We start from the raw sequence: 15,454 nt of genomic DNA on the forward strand, positions 1-15,454 counted from the left end.
TGAGACAAATCTCCATCCAATTCACTTTTAAAAAAAGTCAATCATTATAGGTCAAAATACGATCTTCATCACGGAGCCAAAAGCATTAGTCATGGTCATTAAATTTATAAGCAGAATTCATTTTATGTGATTCAAATTGCTTCTTGACCATGAAAGGTGAATAATTTATTATCATAATTAACAAAACCATCATTTCAGGACTTTGAAAATATCTAGAGGATTTCTTGGAAATCTCGAGATATTATATTAAAGATGAACAGTGTTCACCCTGAGTGATTGCTGGTCACTTCTCACTAGTGGTACGTCCACTCAAGATATAGAGAAAATACAATGCAAGAAATCTATGTGCAGAGAATTTAAAAAAGTTTCCAATTTTTTATAATCTTTTATTGCTGATTTAACTTCCTAGAGTATTTGCTAAAACAAGAACATGTTTATTATGTATGTTGTTTCCAATTTCAACCAATTTACTTTAATGTTCGAAATAATTGTCAAAACACAAATTGGAAAGGGATTAATATAAGCTGCAAAACTTGTTTCCCAATCCACTATCAACAAATATGTTTAAACTAACACAAAGTATACTAAAAAGTCATCATTTCAGAGCAATAACTCCTTTATCCGTCATCCAATTGTCTAATAGTTTTGGGTTAATTTTTTTTTTATAGATCTTGTATGGCTGATCAATTCTGCTGTCCATACTTTCTACCTAGCTACCTATCATACCTTTTTCTATAATATCATACCTTTCCCTGTACATTCAATTAGCAAAAAACATTGTTTTTTTCAAAACATATTCATTTTGGGGCTATCAGTTATCTAGGTTTCATCTAAAAGTAGATAATATTAGTAATTTTGTAGATTTTGACCATGTTTGCTGTTCACGGTTTTTACCTGCTTTGAATATGAAAAAAAATTGTTATTTTCTAGTAATTCTTGACATGTGTGTTGACAAACCATAAACCATGGCAGTTAAGTTGTTTGATTGACCAGAGTTAAAAACACAAACTTAATACCATGATGATAAAGTCTGATACTAGTTTAGTTGTTTTAGAGAAAGATTTTAAAAATAAGCGTCTGTAACAAAAATCGTCCTCTAAGTCATAAATGGGTCAGCCAATTGTTTAGATTGTATAAGAATGTTTGTAAATCTTGCATTTCTGGTCATTTTCTGTCTTAACAGTTTTTCTTCTTCATTTGATCTCTGGAAGAGTATTCTCACCTTCACTCATTCCACGTCCTCTGATCTTTTAAATATACCTTTCAGATAAATTTTTTGTGATGAAAAGCAAAGACTTGAACATTTACCAAAATACACAATTGAAAGGCAACAACTATGCTGGAGTATGACCAGATTATGTTGGTGAGAATATCCATTTCAAAGCATATTTGCCTAATTCAATACAAATCTGACAAGAGGAACACCATTAGATGTACATCAGCTATTAAAATGACATTTCATTTTTACTAATATTGCATTCCCCGAAATTATATATAAGCTATTTATTATATTACTATCCACAACAACAAGTTTATTTGAGTGTGTTTAATACAGTATCTTATCATTATAAAATCACAAAAGTCATTCTCCTTTTAGGGTGGTTTCTAAATCTCCTGATTCTTTTAATTCCTGCAAATAAATAAAATATTTTATTATAACAATAATATTCTGCAGAAAAAACAATCTCCTTGGAGGATGAATTTATCTTAGGTAAATCTGATATTATGTTGTTGAACTGATGTTTATCCATGGTTATTATAGTAGATTATACTAGGTATATAGATAAGACACATGGTTTTACACATGGTTTTTTTTTTTTGGCCCTTTATATCTTCCTATTTGGTGTGAGCCAATGCGCTGTGTTGAAGTCTGTACTTTGACCTATAATGGTTTACTTTTATAAATTATTACTTGGATGGAGAGTTGTCTCATTGGCACTCATACCACATCATCCTGTATCTATGTTTAATAAGGTATTTTATTCAGTTGATATAAGAACCCTACATAACAGACCAAAATTCATCTTTTATTTCGTATCTGAATGTTCCAAATTCGAATAAAAATCTTGCATCAGTGTGATTTCTATCAGAAGCAGCTGCCAGATGAAGACTTTGTCCTGGTGAGAGATGTCATTTTCACATGAATTAGTTTGTTTGACTGTTTGAAACTTTTCTTTGGTTTTTGAGAACTATTTTATCAGATCAGTTAACTCAGTGTGGAAATCGTTAATTCCAATCTAATTTTATACACATCTCTATTTTGTTTTTATATGAAATCAACATACTTTAATAATATCTAATCCACCAATCAGCTCTCCCTTTACATAGATTTGTGGATATGTTGGCCAGTTAGAGAATTTCTTCAGACCTTGACGAACATCTTCATCAGATAAAATATCAAATGTATCATATGGCACTCTACAAAAATAAATACACAACTTTATTCACTCTGCAAAAATAGATACACAACTTTATTCACTCTATAAAAATAGATACACAACTTTATTACACTACAAAAATAGATATACAACTTTATTCACTCTATAAAAATAGATACACAACTTTATTCACTCTACAAAAATAGATCACAACTTTATTTACTCTACAAAAATAGATACACAACTTTATTCACTCTATAAAAATAGATACACAACTTTATTCACTCTACAAAAATAGATACACAACTTTATTTACTCTGCAAAAATAGATACACAACTTTATTCACTCTACAAAAATAGATCACAACTTTATTTACTCTACAAAAATAGATACACAACTTTATTCACTCTATAAAAATAGATACACAACTTTATTCACTCTACAAAAATAGATCACAACTTTATTCACTCTACAAAAATAGATACACAACTTTATTTACTCTGCAAAAATAGATACACAACTTTATTCACTCTATAAAAATAGATACACAACTTTATTTACTCTGCAAAAATAGATACACAACTTTATTCACTCTATAAAAATAGATACACAACTTTATTACACTACAAAAATAGATCACAACTGTATTTACTCTACAAAAATAGATACACAACTTTATTCACTCTACAAAAATAGATCACAACTGTATTTACTCTACAAAAATAGATACACAACTTTATTCACTTTACAAAAATAGAAACACAACTTTATTCAATCTATAAAAATAGATTCACAACTTTATTCAGTCTACAAAAACAGATACACAACTTTATTCACTCTGCCAAAAAAAATAACATAACATTGTTCATTATACAAAAAAAGAAACATAACATTTTTCAACAAGAATGTGTCCATAGTACAAGAATGCCCCACTCGCACTATCCTTTTCTACGATCAGTGGTCCTTGATATTGGAATCAAAACTCTAATTTGGCATTAAAAATAGAAATATCATATCATAGGGAATGTGTACTAAGTTTCAAGTTGATTGGACTTCAACTTTATCAAAAACAACCTTGACCAAAAACTTAAACCTGAAGCAGGACAGACGTATGAACGAATGAACACACAAACCAAAAAAAGTTAATGACCTTAAGACAAAAAATGTAAGAGGGGAATAAAAATAGACACATAACATTATTCACTCTGCAAAATTTATAATACATATATTCAATACATTATTGTAAATTACATGTGCTTATTTATATTTCTTATAATTCTACATAGGACCTGAAATAACTGTAGTTTACCCATAAATATTTTGTTAATTCTACAAGGTATTTTTGTTAAAACCTATCAAGTTACTGCTGTAACATTCATAATCATTTGAACTTATCCATTAAAAAACCTTTGACCAAAACAGCTTAAAGGCATATGAAACCTCAAATTAAATAAAATTATGCATATGGTTTTTTTTAAATGGATAGCTTTCATTATACAACTTATGTACATGTACATATACTTTTTTCTGAGGAAAATTCTTTTATTTGTCCACATTTAGAAGAAGTTTACTTATTCTTAATTGCTTCCTTCCAGGAAGTAATTCACTGACATATTTTCTGTATGCATAGTGACCTTAGTGTGACCCTCCTCGTAAAAATACGGTGATCACAATAAGCATGGATCTGTCATTAAAATAAACAATTATCTGATCATTGTATAGAATAAACATGTGCTCAATATCCATGCTTTTTGTTGATTGTTTACTATTAGGTGACAATCGGTAAACTTCGGTTTCAAAATACGGCATATAATGAGCAGCCATATTTGTTGAATAATAACAGACAGAGAGAGAACAAAATTGACGATTATACGATATATTTGTGTAAAAAATTATAAAATTGTGCACAGAGGGCTAAGTTTATGAAATATACATGCATTGGTTCAAGAATTGGATAAACATTATTTTTTTCACCAGTCACTCGTTTCATATGACTTTAATATTTATTGGTATATCATTTCAGATTAAAAAGGGCAATGAGTAATATCATTGTTCATAACGTCAGGCTCCAAAATAAAAATAATATCACACTAATATTTGAATATCTATTGATCAGGGTATTCTTAATCAATTACAAGGTGTTGGGTATGTTTCCAAAAAAATAACCAAAATGATTCACATTCTGAAATGGTTATTGTTCTACATAACTTCTTACTTATCTATAGATATCCATTCAACACTAGTTAAGCATACAAATATTTTTCCTTAATATTTCATTTCCCATGTTTCCAACTAATATTTCCCATTGTTGATACAACTTATTCAACGATGACTGTCTTTTGTCACTTAATTTCTTAATCTTTAAAAAGAATACACCTTATCGCTATTTAGTCCATTCCGGGAAAAACAGTCATTTACACAACTTCCTGTTTGGGTCACCGACCGAAAAATAGAGGTCATCAGTAGTGAGCTGAGGGAGAAAAAACTTTAGAAAGTGATCATCAAGAAACTTTGATATAGTATGATCCACTTTTTTCGAAATTAAAATTGAAGTAAAAACATATTTTGTTTGAAGTATTTACGGTAGTTTAAACAGGTCTCATTAAAAAGTATCATGCATTTTGAATTGTTTATACAGGGTCCCAGATAGCTTCGAATTCAACTGGATGAAAAAGTTGTGTAATTTTAGAACTTATCCGGAATGGAATATAAAATAGCGATTAGGTGTATACTTCTGTCTTCCATTTAACTGTAATATCTGTTTTAGATATAAATTTTGCAATGTATCTCAAAGACATGTTGTCATTACCCTTCATTTCAAAATTATATGAGAATTGTGCAACTCTGAGTTTAAATGGGGTCATAGTAATGTATCTCTGTTATTATATGGGGTCATGGTCATGTAATGTGTTAAGATGGGGGCTTAGTAAATGTATCTCTGTTATTATATGGGGGCTTAGTAAATGTATCTCTGTTATTATATGGGGTCATGGTAATGTGTTTATCTCTCTTATTATATAGGGTCATGGTCCTGTAATGTGTTTAGATGGGGTCATAACTGTGAGTACTCTCAAATCGTATTTTCTTGTAAATTCGACCTGTTGATTCTGTTGATAATGCTTTTTTGTTATTTTTTATTTATATGGATCTTGTCTGTACACTAGCATGACTAGCTTTGATTATTTGTAATATCTTCAATTTTTCACTTATTCTTACTACATTTGTATAAACTTCAAGATTATAATTGTTTTTTTAAAACCGGTATTTTTCTAAAGTGAATATTGATTGGTTAAATATTTCTCAGTCATGTCCTGCCATGGCTTTGTTTGAATTTGTTTGTTAGCTTTTTGGTCATGAATGTTTGTCTTTAATATTTAATTAAGTGTGCATTTGTATTCAGATATCGCAGATCAAATTTATTCGTTCATTGTGTAATCATACGTTTTTTGATTGAGTTAAGTCTGCCAATTGATATTTTATCGTGTGTTTTTCTATGTTGTGATGTTATGCTATTGTTTCAGAAAAAGGGAGAAGGTTTGGATCCATTAAAACGTTAAATCCTGCTGCAAATGTTTGCACCTGTCCTAAGTCAGGAATCTGATGTACAGTAGTTGTCGTTTGTTTATGTTATATATACGTGTTTCTCGTTTTGTTTATATAGATTAGACCGTTGGTTTTCCCTTTAGAATGGTTTTACACTAGTAATTTTGGGGCCCTTTATAGCTTGTTGTTCGGTGTGAGCCAAGGCTCTGGGTTGAAGGCCATACTTTAACCTATAATGGTTTACTTTTTAAATTGTTATTTGGATGGAGAGTTGTCTCATTGGCACTCACACCACATCTTCCTATATCTATCATAGTAATGTATCTCTGTTATTATATGGGATCATGGTCATGTAATGTGTTTATCTCTGTTATTAAATGGGGTCATGGTCATGTAATTAGATGGGGGCTTAGTAAATGTATCTCTGTTATTAATACTTATTATATGGGGTCATGGTCATGTAATTTGTTTAGATGGGGTCATAGTAATGTATCTCTGTTATTAAATGGGGTCATGGTCATGTAATGTGTTTAGATGGGGGCTTAGTAAATGTATCTCTGTTATTAATACTTATTATATGGGGTCATGGCCATGTAATGTGTTTAGATGGGGTCATATTAATGTATCTCTGTTATTGAATGGGGTTATGGTCATGTAATGTGTCCTGAAGTAAGGTCATATATGTTTAATTGATTTCTAACATAGTCATTTAAGCTTTTTTTACATTCATAGGCATTTGCACATTTCTTCTCTATTGAATATCATGTAGGTTAGGGATAATATTCACAGGCATTTTTACACATTTATTCTTTTTTGAATATCATGTAGGTTAGGGAAGAAGACAAACCAATTAAATATGCTGATTGAAAAGTATGCAAGCAGTGTTAATTAAAGATCAGCTTAAATTGTTTGGAGTGGGCATTCAGATTGAAACTGTCATATAAAAACTTAATCATAACAATATTATCTAACTCAAAGTTAAATCATTTTTTTTATTTTTTCTATTATCATACCCAATTTCAGATAGTATTCCAATTGTCTGTTTACTAAAACCACATCTAGGTGTCTCAGGATCTCCTTTCATAAACAACATCACATTAGACCTTTTTATAAGTTTCTTAAGTCTGCAAAGAGAAGAAAATGTTTTATGATATACATGATAAAAAAAAATATAGTGCTATGCCTACAAAATGAAGAAAAGATTAAAAACTTCCCCAAACCCAAGTCAACGTTCATAAGTTCATACATGCCTATAGCTATGGGTACAAAATATGAAAATATTACAAGGGCAAAACAATAGAATAATTAGAACACACTCAGACTATTGAAAAACAAGACAGAGTACTAAAATCAAATAATACACCATGAACTCAAATATTATGTTCACAAAATTGTGTCCATTTGGGTATATATGTTAGTTTCAATAATGAAGACATTAAGGTGCATTCACTTTATTATTACATCAATATATAATTGATTTTAGAAGTCCAATAAATTATTTTTGAAAATAAAGTTATCATTTAAACTATATGTGTAATTATGCTCTGCAAAGGAAAAAAAGGCTGTAGGAGTACAAAATTAAGAGTAAGAGGTATTTAAATAGGGGATCCCTTGAATTTAAAATTAAATTCTACATCATTCAACCATTACATGCATGATGAAATGTACAAGCCAAGTAATTTATTATGTACATGTATGAATAATATGTTTAAATTCCATGAGAAACAATCAAAATCTCTTCCAAATTCTAAAATCAAATTCACAAGGGGGCATTTCAATTGAATTACAAACTATTAGAAGCATTACTCACTAAATAGTTAATGTAGAAACTGACCAAATTTCTTTTAATAATATGAATCAATTACTATAAAAACAGGGTCAAATGAGGTGTCTCTTGTCTGATGACCATACAAACCTAATATAAACCTAATAAAAACAATTGATGTAGGCTATATTTAATAACTTATTTAATCAAAATACTCCCTCTGAATAATCCAGATTTATCAAAATATACTTATAAAATTCCTTCAGCTGAAAAACTCTTACTAAATTTAGTGATATTTGTTATTTTTAGCTTGATATTGTAATTATCTATGGATATCTATATACATATGTGCCTCATTATAAAAGAGAAAACAGTTCTTGACATTTTTAACTCCTCTTAAGGTGTTAGCATTTATTATTGGTATAATACAAATTGTTTGTAGTGGAAATTCAGATTTCAATTTATAGACCATATTATAGTCTCACTGTGACTCTGTATTAAAGAACAGAAATTGTTTGTGAAGATTTTGGCTTTGGTGATTGATGTTTGTTATATTCTGATGATTCCTGTTATTAACCTCTATATGAAAAAGAAGATGTGGTATGATTGCCAATGAGACAACTATCCACAAAAGACCAAAATGACACAGACATTACCAACTATAGATCTCCATACGGCCTTCAACAATGAGCAAATCTCATACAGCATAGTCAGCTATAAAAGGCCCCGATAAGACATTGTAAAACAATTCAAACGAGAAAACTAATGCCTACTTTATATATTATTAACAATAAACTTTGTCTATAGTTGTACCTGTCTTCTAATTTTTCTTGTTGAGGAAGTTGTGATTCTAATTCTCCAGTCTCGACCAATTCTTTAACGATATCCAACCCTCCAAGTAACTCTCCATTAGCATATAACTGGGGATATGTAGGCCAATTAGAAAACTTCTTTAAACCTGAATTTTTAAAACAAAATTTCATCATATAAATGTGTCAGTACAAAACCAATAGCCTTGACTCTATCTTTTTTTAGTTAAGGCACATATCCTGCATATAGCATCAATCTGAAATACAGATCCATTCATAACAGAAAGTAGAAGGAAGCTAGTGTTGTCAGGTCCTTGTATGCTAAGCATGGACACAGGATATGTATTTGAATCGGATTGAGGTAGAATAATTTATAATTCACTCTGTATTGTAATAACAATATTAATTGTAACTTGCTCATTTTGTCACTTTATCGAACTAACTTTTTATAATCTGATTTTTTTTTTACATCAGTTTTTAGGTTAGACATATTTATCTATAGTGGATTGGGAAACTTTTGCAACTTATATTAACCCCTTTTCACTTTGTTGGTTGAGAGTGCTGCCTTTGGTTAGTTTTTAAACATATTTATTTATAGTGGATTGGGAAACAAGTTTTGCAACTTATATTAATCCCTTTCCACTTTGTGGGTGCGAGTGCTGTCTTGAACCTGTAAGAAATATGTCTTTCTCTAAATCTACAAGCCTTAGGGTGTCTTTAACCTGTAAGAAATATGTCTCTCTCTAAACACTGTCAGCCATTTGTTGTAACTTCCGATGGACTATCAAGGTTTCCTTAAGACCATACTCCCAAATGGTGTGAAGGGAGAGCCGAAAATTGAGTTCCAAAATTTTCATCCCTATGGTTGCGTTCATGTTGCTCATTCCTTAGTTTTTCTTGTTGTTGTTTTGTATGCTGTTTATTTTTTGCTTTAATTTTGGGCTTATGATTTGAATGTCCCTTTGGTACCTTTTGCTTCTCTTTTAAATCATTTTTTCACTTATCCCTGCTGTGTAATTTACTTATGGTAGAAGTTAGTATTGACCATACCTTGTCTGACTTCTTCATCTTGTAATATATCAAATGTACTGTACTTGATACCTCGGTCATTCAAAATCTGTGTTATAGTACGACTAAAACCTGTAACAATATAGTATTTTCATCTTTCAGAAGGTAAATTAATCAATTAGCAATGGATATCTCTTAAATTTGAATATCTAAGTGAATAAACTACACAGAGAACAAACGCTATTGTATTTATTCAATGGGACAATGGGAAGTACTGCCAAAAATTTAAATAGATTGACACAGGGCCTAATCTAAGATTTTTGAGAGGGAGAAGTGATTTCTCCTTCCATGAGAGTTGGGGGAAGTGGTCAATTTCTTGGAGAAGTGAAATTCCATTACCGTTCCGTTTGAATAGTGTTTTCGTGAACATCTTTAAGGGAAAATTGTTTTATTTGTTCAATAAAAATAATACTTGCAGTGTTTTATATTTTTATGATATTGTATATATGAAATATATGAGATTGAATTATTTGAATACTCTTAATAAAAAGGTTTAGACAATGTAGTTGTTATTTATTCATTCAACCTTTTGTGCTGTCAACTTGAAATTATGATTGTTGCTAGCCTAGTGGTATAATCATGCATTAATCATATGTGCATCTGCTTCATTTTTTTTTTATGAAGTCCAGAAAAAATATGAATCCCATTGTATGTAATGACTTTCTAATGACTGGTCAATTTAATGTTTATCATCATGATCATCACATGTCATAATTTTGTAAACTGTTGACTGTCCAGGACATCATAGCAGCTGTAATTTGAGAATCATGTGAAAGATTGTAAGCCTATATATAAATGAAAATATTTATCAATCACTTTGTAGTTAATCGATAAAGAGCTAATATTTATCATTTTGTTATAAAGATATCTCCTTCATATTAACAAATTGGTTGTGAAAAACCCACTTCTTATCACAAGCTGGCCATGTGTTGTACGTTTGCAATAAATTTATCCATTAGATGTCTTTCTACCTTTTATATTTCAATGTTTAATCAAAGAATATAAAACATCTTCCGTTCATTCCTACCCTTTATCTATCGAATAGTAAAATTGATTGCCTTGTGATAAATAAAAAGAAAACAAATCAGCTGAGTGATTACGCAACATCCTCAGACGCTCTATTTCGCATTTCAATAGTTTTGAATGTTAAATCCAAGGATGTTCAAAGTCGCCATTGTATTTATATCATTTAAAAGTTGACAGTATAAGTCCTGGGTCGTTTCAAAAATTCCGATTTACCTTGTCATCCACCATTTTTGTTTACCTGTGAAAATTAAGTTGTTTCCCTTTTACAAATTTGACTTCGCCATGAAGTCAGTCAGCCGACGAGTTTTAGCAATTTTCAAAATTCTTTGGCAACTTAAATTGTCATTTCGCCGCCAAGATTATGGCCTGGATTGACCAAAAGTAGATGAATCTGTGGAAAAGTTTTCATTTTTTTTTGCAACAAAAGGTCCAAAATTTACAGTAAGAATGAACCAGAGTTCCTTTTTTGAAGTCACTTACCACATTTTGGTTCGTCAGGCGATCCTTTCATAAACAATAGAACAGGAGCAGAGTTCAGCAAATTCTTTAGCCTGGTGTCAAGATCCTAAAATTAATATATAAAAAATGTTTAAAACAAATTTATAAATACACTTCAATAAGCAAGCTTAGGCATAATAATTACAGTACAATCAAGGATTTAAAAGAAATTTTAAAACAGTTTGACTACAGCACTGAATTCTTATATGTTTGAAACTGTCACTTTGAAATCTGTCAAAAAAAAAGAAAGAGAACAAAATATTCCAAGATGAATAAAGTCAGAAAATAAAATTGAGAAAGGAAATGGGGAAGGTGTCAAAACGCAACAACTCGGCCATAGAGCAGACAACAGACGAAGGCCACCAATGCATGTGTCTTCAATGAAGTGAGAAACTCCTGCACCCAGAGGCATCCTTCAGCTGGCCCCTAAATGTTTGTAATTATAAAAACTGTGTAATTAAAGCAATTACAAATGTACACAAAATTGATAATAAATTAATAAAAGTTAAAAAAAGAAAAAATTAAGACAAGATAGCATGAATTACTTATTAGTAACGCAAAATAGTCAATATAAGATTTTGTAATTAACTGGAATCCCAACATGTATAAAAGAAATTTAGGGCATTGTATCGTGAAATGAGATAAACACATAGGGCATTTCTATTACCTGTTTTGGAGGTGCTGCTGTTTGTTGCGTAATGACACCAGCTGTTGGTGATGACAATAGTTTGACTTTCTTTGTTAGTTCTGCAGCATTGGCACCATCTATCCTGTCTACCACTTGCTTCTTCTGTAAACAAATAGAGTACTGCTTTTTTTACAATTTAAAAACATATAAACATATATTACATTGTATTTAGGCACATTTTAAATTTTTTTTAAAAGAATAGTTTGATTCAAAATTTTTGACAAGAGAGTCATACTTGTTACAAGGAAAGTGAAGAAATTAATTGTCTCAGTTTGAATTTTGTAACAAAACAAAAGCAAAATGAATCTTATTCATGTTTAGGAAGAAATCCATCCACCCTTTCTAAAGGATGACTGGTTAGTGGCTTATACATGTAATCTACAATGGACCAAAAATACATCATAAACTTTTCAACGACACATAAAAACATCCTTTTTCAAAATATAAATATTATGTACCTATTCCAGTCTAATTTAGGAGTTATGATGTAAGTACATGGCATGTGGGCAGAAAATATCTTCTCGAATATCAAGTTCTTGCAGGTGGACTAAATTTTTTAGGTTAATTTTTTATCTTACCTTACAAGTTTTTTACATATAAATTTTTAATGGTATGCTTTTTTTTCAGTTTTGTTGAAAAAGGTGTAGCAGTATTGACTAAATAACATTTTATGTAATGAATTTAGCCTTGTGTGTAGCCTGTTATTGCTGCATCCAGTGTTTAAGTGCAAATGCTGCGACTTCCAAACATTTAGTCCAGTTTCAAAATGTAACTATCTTGAGTGGATACTTTTTTATTAATGACACCAGACAATAGGATGTATCTATATATGGTAAAGACCTACCTTAAGAAAAATAAATGTTGGCACTGCTGCTATCTGATATTTCTCTGACAATTCTGGGATATCCTCTGCTTCCACCTGAAAGAAAAAAAATAGGATATCACAAAACATACAACTTATATGTTCTGTTAACTGCAGTGAAAGCTGATAATCATGGTCATTTTACTCATTCATAGATCAGTTGAATGATTTATGTTAATAGTAAAAAGAATAGTCAAAACGTTTTATCCTTTCAAACCATATGAGTTCATTTAGTTATTTGTACAGTCCATGTCACTTAATATACAAATGATATACTAGCTGTTGTTAAATGTACAAATATATAGAGCAAAAGCATTGCCTAAAATAATTGATTGTCAGTAACTACAAAATATACTCAAATATTTTAAGGCAATAGTTATACTTTACATATGTATATATGATTATTATTTCCAAGCATGTACAAGTCAAATAGTCAAGATTTTGCATATGTTTGCAATTTTAAAGAATTTCATTACTGTTTGACTGATCATGAAAAAGGTTTGTATATATTTTAACCATATTAGCATTAATTGTTTAGTACATACATTGTATATTCAACATTTAAATCAGAAAATCTGACAGTATACAAAACGTATGATTTTAGGCCTAAATTGGTTAAAAAAATCTTTGAACTTATAAAAAATAAAGATATGGTGTGATTAACAATGAGACAACCAGACATTCCAGAGATAAAAAGACGTACAGGCAGCAAGCAATAATGAACATACATTTTTTTTTGTAACCTATTCATCTATTTTCATTCCTTTTGGCAAATATTGGAACTAACCAACTAATGGCTCCCACTGAGTACCTTACTTGGCACCATTCAGAAAATGAGAAACCATATATATGTCCTTGAAAAAGAAATAACTGTAAACCAGTCAGAACATTATTTCGTACATTGTTGGGTTTTTTTCACATTTCACTTTACCATGTTTACATGTGCAATAAGAATTGTTTTAAAAATGTGTTTCAAGAGCAATAACTCTAATCAGACAAATTCAACAAAATGAAGACTAAGTTCATGTAGATAAAAAATCTGAATCTAGATAATTTTAGCAATTTATAATAATATAACACTTATAACAAGTAACTCCAAAGACAATTGTGGCCAAGTTTGGTTCAAATTGGCTCAGTAGTTTTATAGAAGATTTTTGTTAAAGTTTAAAAGGCGAACAACAGATGATGGACACCAAGTAATTCGAATAGCTTATAGGGTACAGTATTTGACATGTTTTAGGGGGAAAAAATCCAATTCACCAAAGTTAAAATTGACATCTATCATTGTCTATAACATGTATTTTTTATGGCAAACAACTATCAAATTAAACATGATGTTAACAAATAAATTAAGTGATGTACCTTCAAAAACACAACATTGACAAATTCTGTTTCTTTGCAGAGTTCCTCTAGAACCTCATTCATCTGTTTACACTGTGGAGCCCATAGAGCTGAGAAATGAACAACAACCAGCTGGCTACAACGTTTAAAGAAAATTCATATCATGTATGGAGTCTATTTATAAAGTATCATGAATACTAAAATATAAAATAAGTCCAAAGTTACATTTTGAACATGATGGAGAGAATTTCTACAGCTTTTCTGGCAGAACAGCTGGAGGATGTCAGAGTAATCTCAGACCATGTACCCCCATGTTCTATTTATAGCCATGTTGGCCATCTTGGTTGGCAGTCAGGTCCATTGGACACATTTTTAAAACAATATAATCAGTTCATGTACATGTAGCCCAATGATAAAGGAAGTAATAGTGTCCAAGATTGGATACATTTGGCAAAAAGGCAAACAGTTTCAGACAAATATCAGAGGAGAAGAATTTAACAGACAATTACATGGATGACAAAGGAAGATGGGCGGCAAGTGATGAGCATACATTGTAGCTATTAAACTTTAGCCTTTGGTAGATGTTGGTCCCAGTGACTCAAAAGGCTTTTTTCTGAAATTTAAAGCAAATCATTAGTAGGGAGGTTGCGAATGCAATTATAGTAACATAATGATTCTTGTGACGGCAAAAATAAAAGGTTTTATCCAACTTCAGTTTGAAATATATTGTAGTTTTCTTAAATTATATTGATATTCCAAAGGGGGGGGGATCCATATAAGAGCCTCATTGCAATTATGCAGATAGATTGCTTGCAGTTCTTAACCCTTTTGATATATTTGGCCTGAAATTGACAAATAGCCCAAAAGGCAAAATATGATATCTACATGATCTAAGCGGTCATGACTTTTGGACTACTTGACCGATTTCAAAAATTTGAGCACTAATTAATTTCTTTTTTTTTGTGCTCATCAGAATAATGCAATTTTATCCACTTTCACTATAGAGGGGGGATAGGACCTTTATCGGGACTCCGGGATTGGGTGTTTTTAAGCTCGGGATTTACCCCTTCGGGATCCAGGAATTCTTTTTATACAAATATCGAAATCTGGGATTTTTATTTATTTAAATTTGGGACCTCGGGATTTCGGGATCATGACCCCCTCCTATCCCCCATCACTATACTTCATATTTTGGCTGAGCCTGACCTCCCTATCAATGTATCATAATTTATTAGTCCATTAGACAGCAGTGTATTTAATATTTCTTTCATTATGAAATTCTTCTGTTTCATTAATATACTTCTGAATGTGTCAGATCACAATTCATAAGTGTACCTGTCTGAATTATCGAGTATATCATTAAATTCTTTGACTGAAGATGTTTCCCGAACTTTTGCCATTTTTCCTCTGTAATAATGATCTGGTACCCTGATATAATGATATGATTTTGAGTAAGCAGTGTAGAAATATTTATT

At 30.6% G+C, this 15,454-nt stretch overlaps 1 protein-coding gene across 1 annotated transcript; it reads right to left on the reverse strand.

Annotated features, from left to right (window-relative positions):
• Positions 1-1,531: 1,531 nt before the first annotated feature.
• LOC134715739 (glutaredoxin-3-like) lies at positions 1,532-15,454 on the reverse strand. Its single transcript, XM_063578137.1, has 10 exons — positions 15,315-15,454; positions 14,001-14,115; positions 12,621-12,695; positions 11,756-11,878; positions 11,071-11,155; positions 9,547-9,636; positions 8,501-8,645; positions 6,936-7,046; positions 2,286-2,418; positions 1,532-1,630 (listed from the first exon to the last, which is right to left on the reverse strand). Exons 1-10 carry the CDS (start codon positions 15,377-15,379, stop codon positions 1,583-1,585), a joined length of 990 nt encoding a protein of 329 aa, XP_063434207.1. The 5' UTR covers positions 15,380-15,454; the 3' UTR covers positions 1,532-1,582.

This window comes from Mytilus trossulus, chromosome 4 (assembly GCF_036588685.1).
Source record: "Mytilus trossulus isolate FHL-02 chromosome 4, PNRI_Mtr1.1.1.hap1, whole genome shotgun sequence".
Lineage (NCBI taxonomy): Eukaryota > Metazoa > Mollusca > Bivalvia > Mytilida > Mytilidae > Mytilus > Mytilus trossulus.

Bases quoted from the DNA above. Each gene is read 5' to 3' on its own strand.
- LOC134715739 (XM_063578137.1), bottom strand. From the start codon at position 15,379: ATGGCAAAAGTTCGGGAAACATCTTCAGTCAAAGAATTTAATGATATA. The intron at 12,696-14,000 runs GTACATCACTTA...TTTTTCTTTCAG, and splicing joins TCAATGTTGTGTTTTTGAAG to GTGGAAGCAGAGGATATCCC. The intron at 11,879-12,620 runs GTAGGTCTTTAC...ATTTGTTTACAG, and splicing joins CAACATTTATTTTTCTTAAG to AAGAAGCAAGTGGTAGACAG.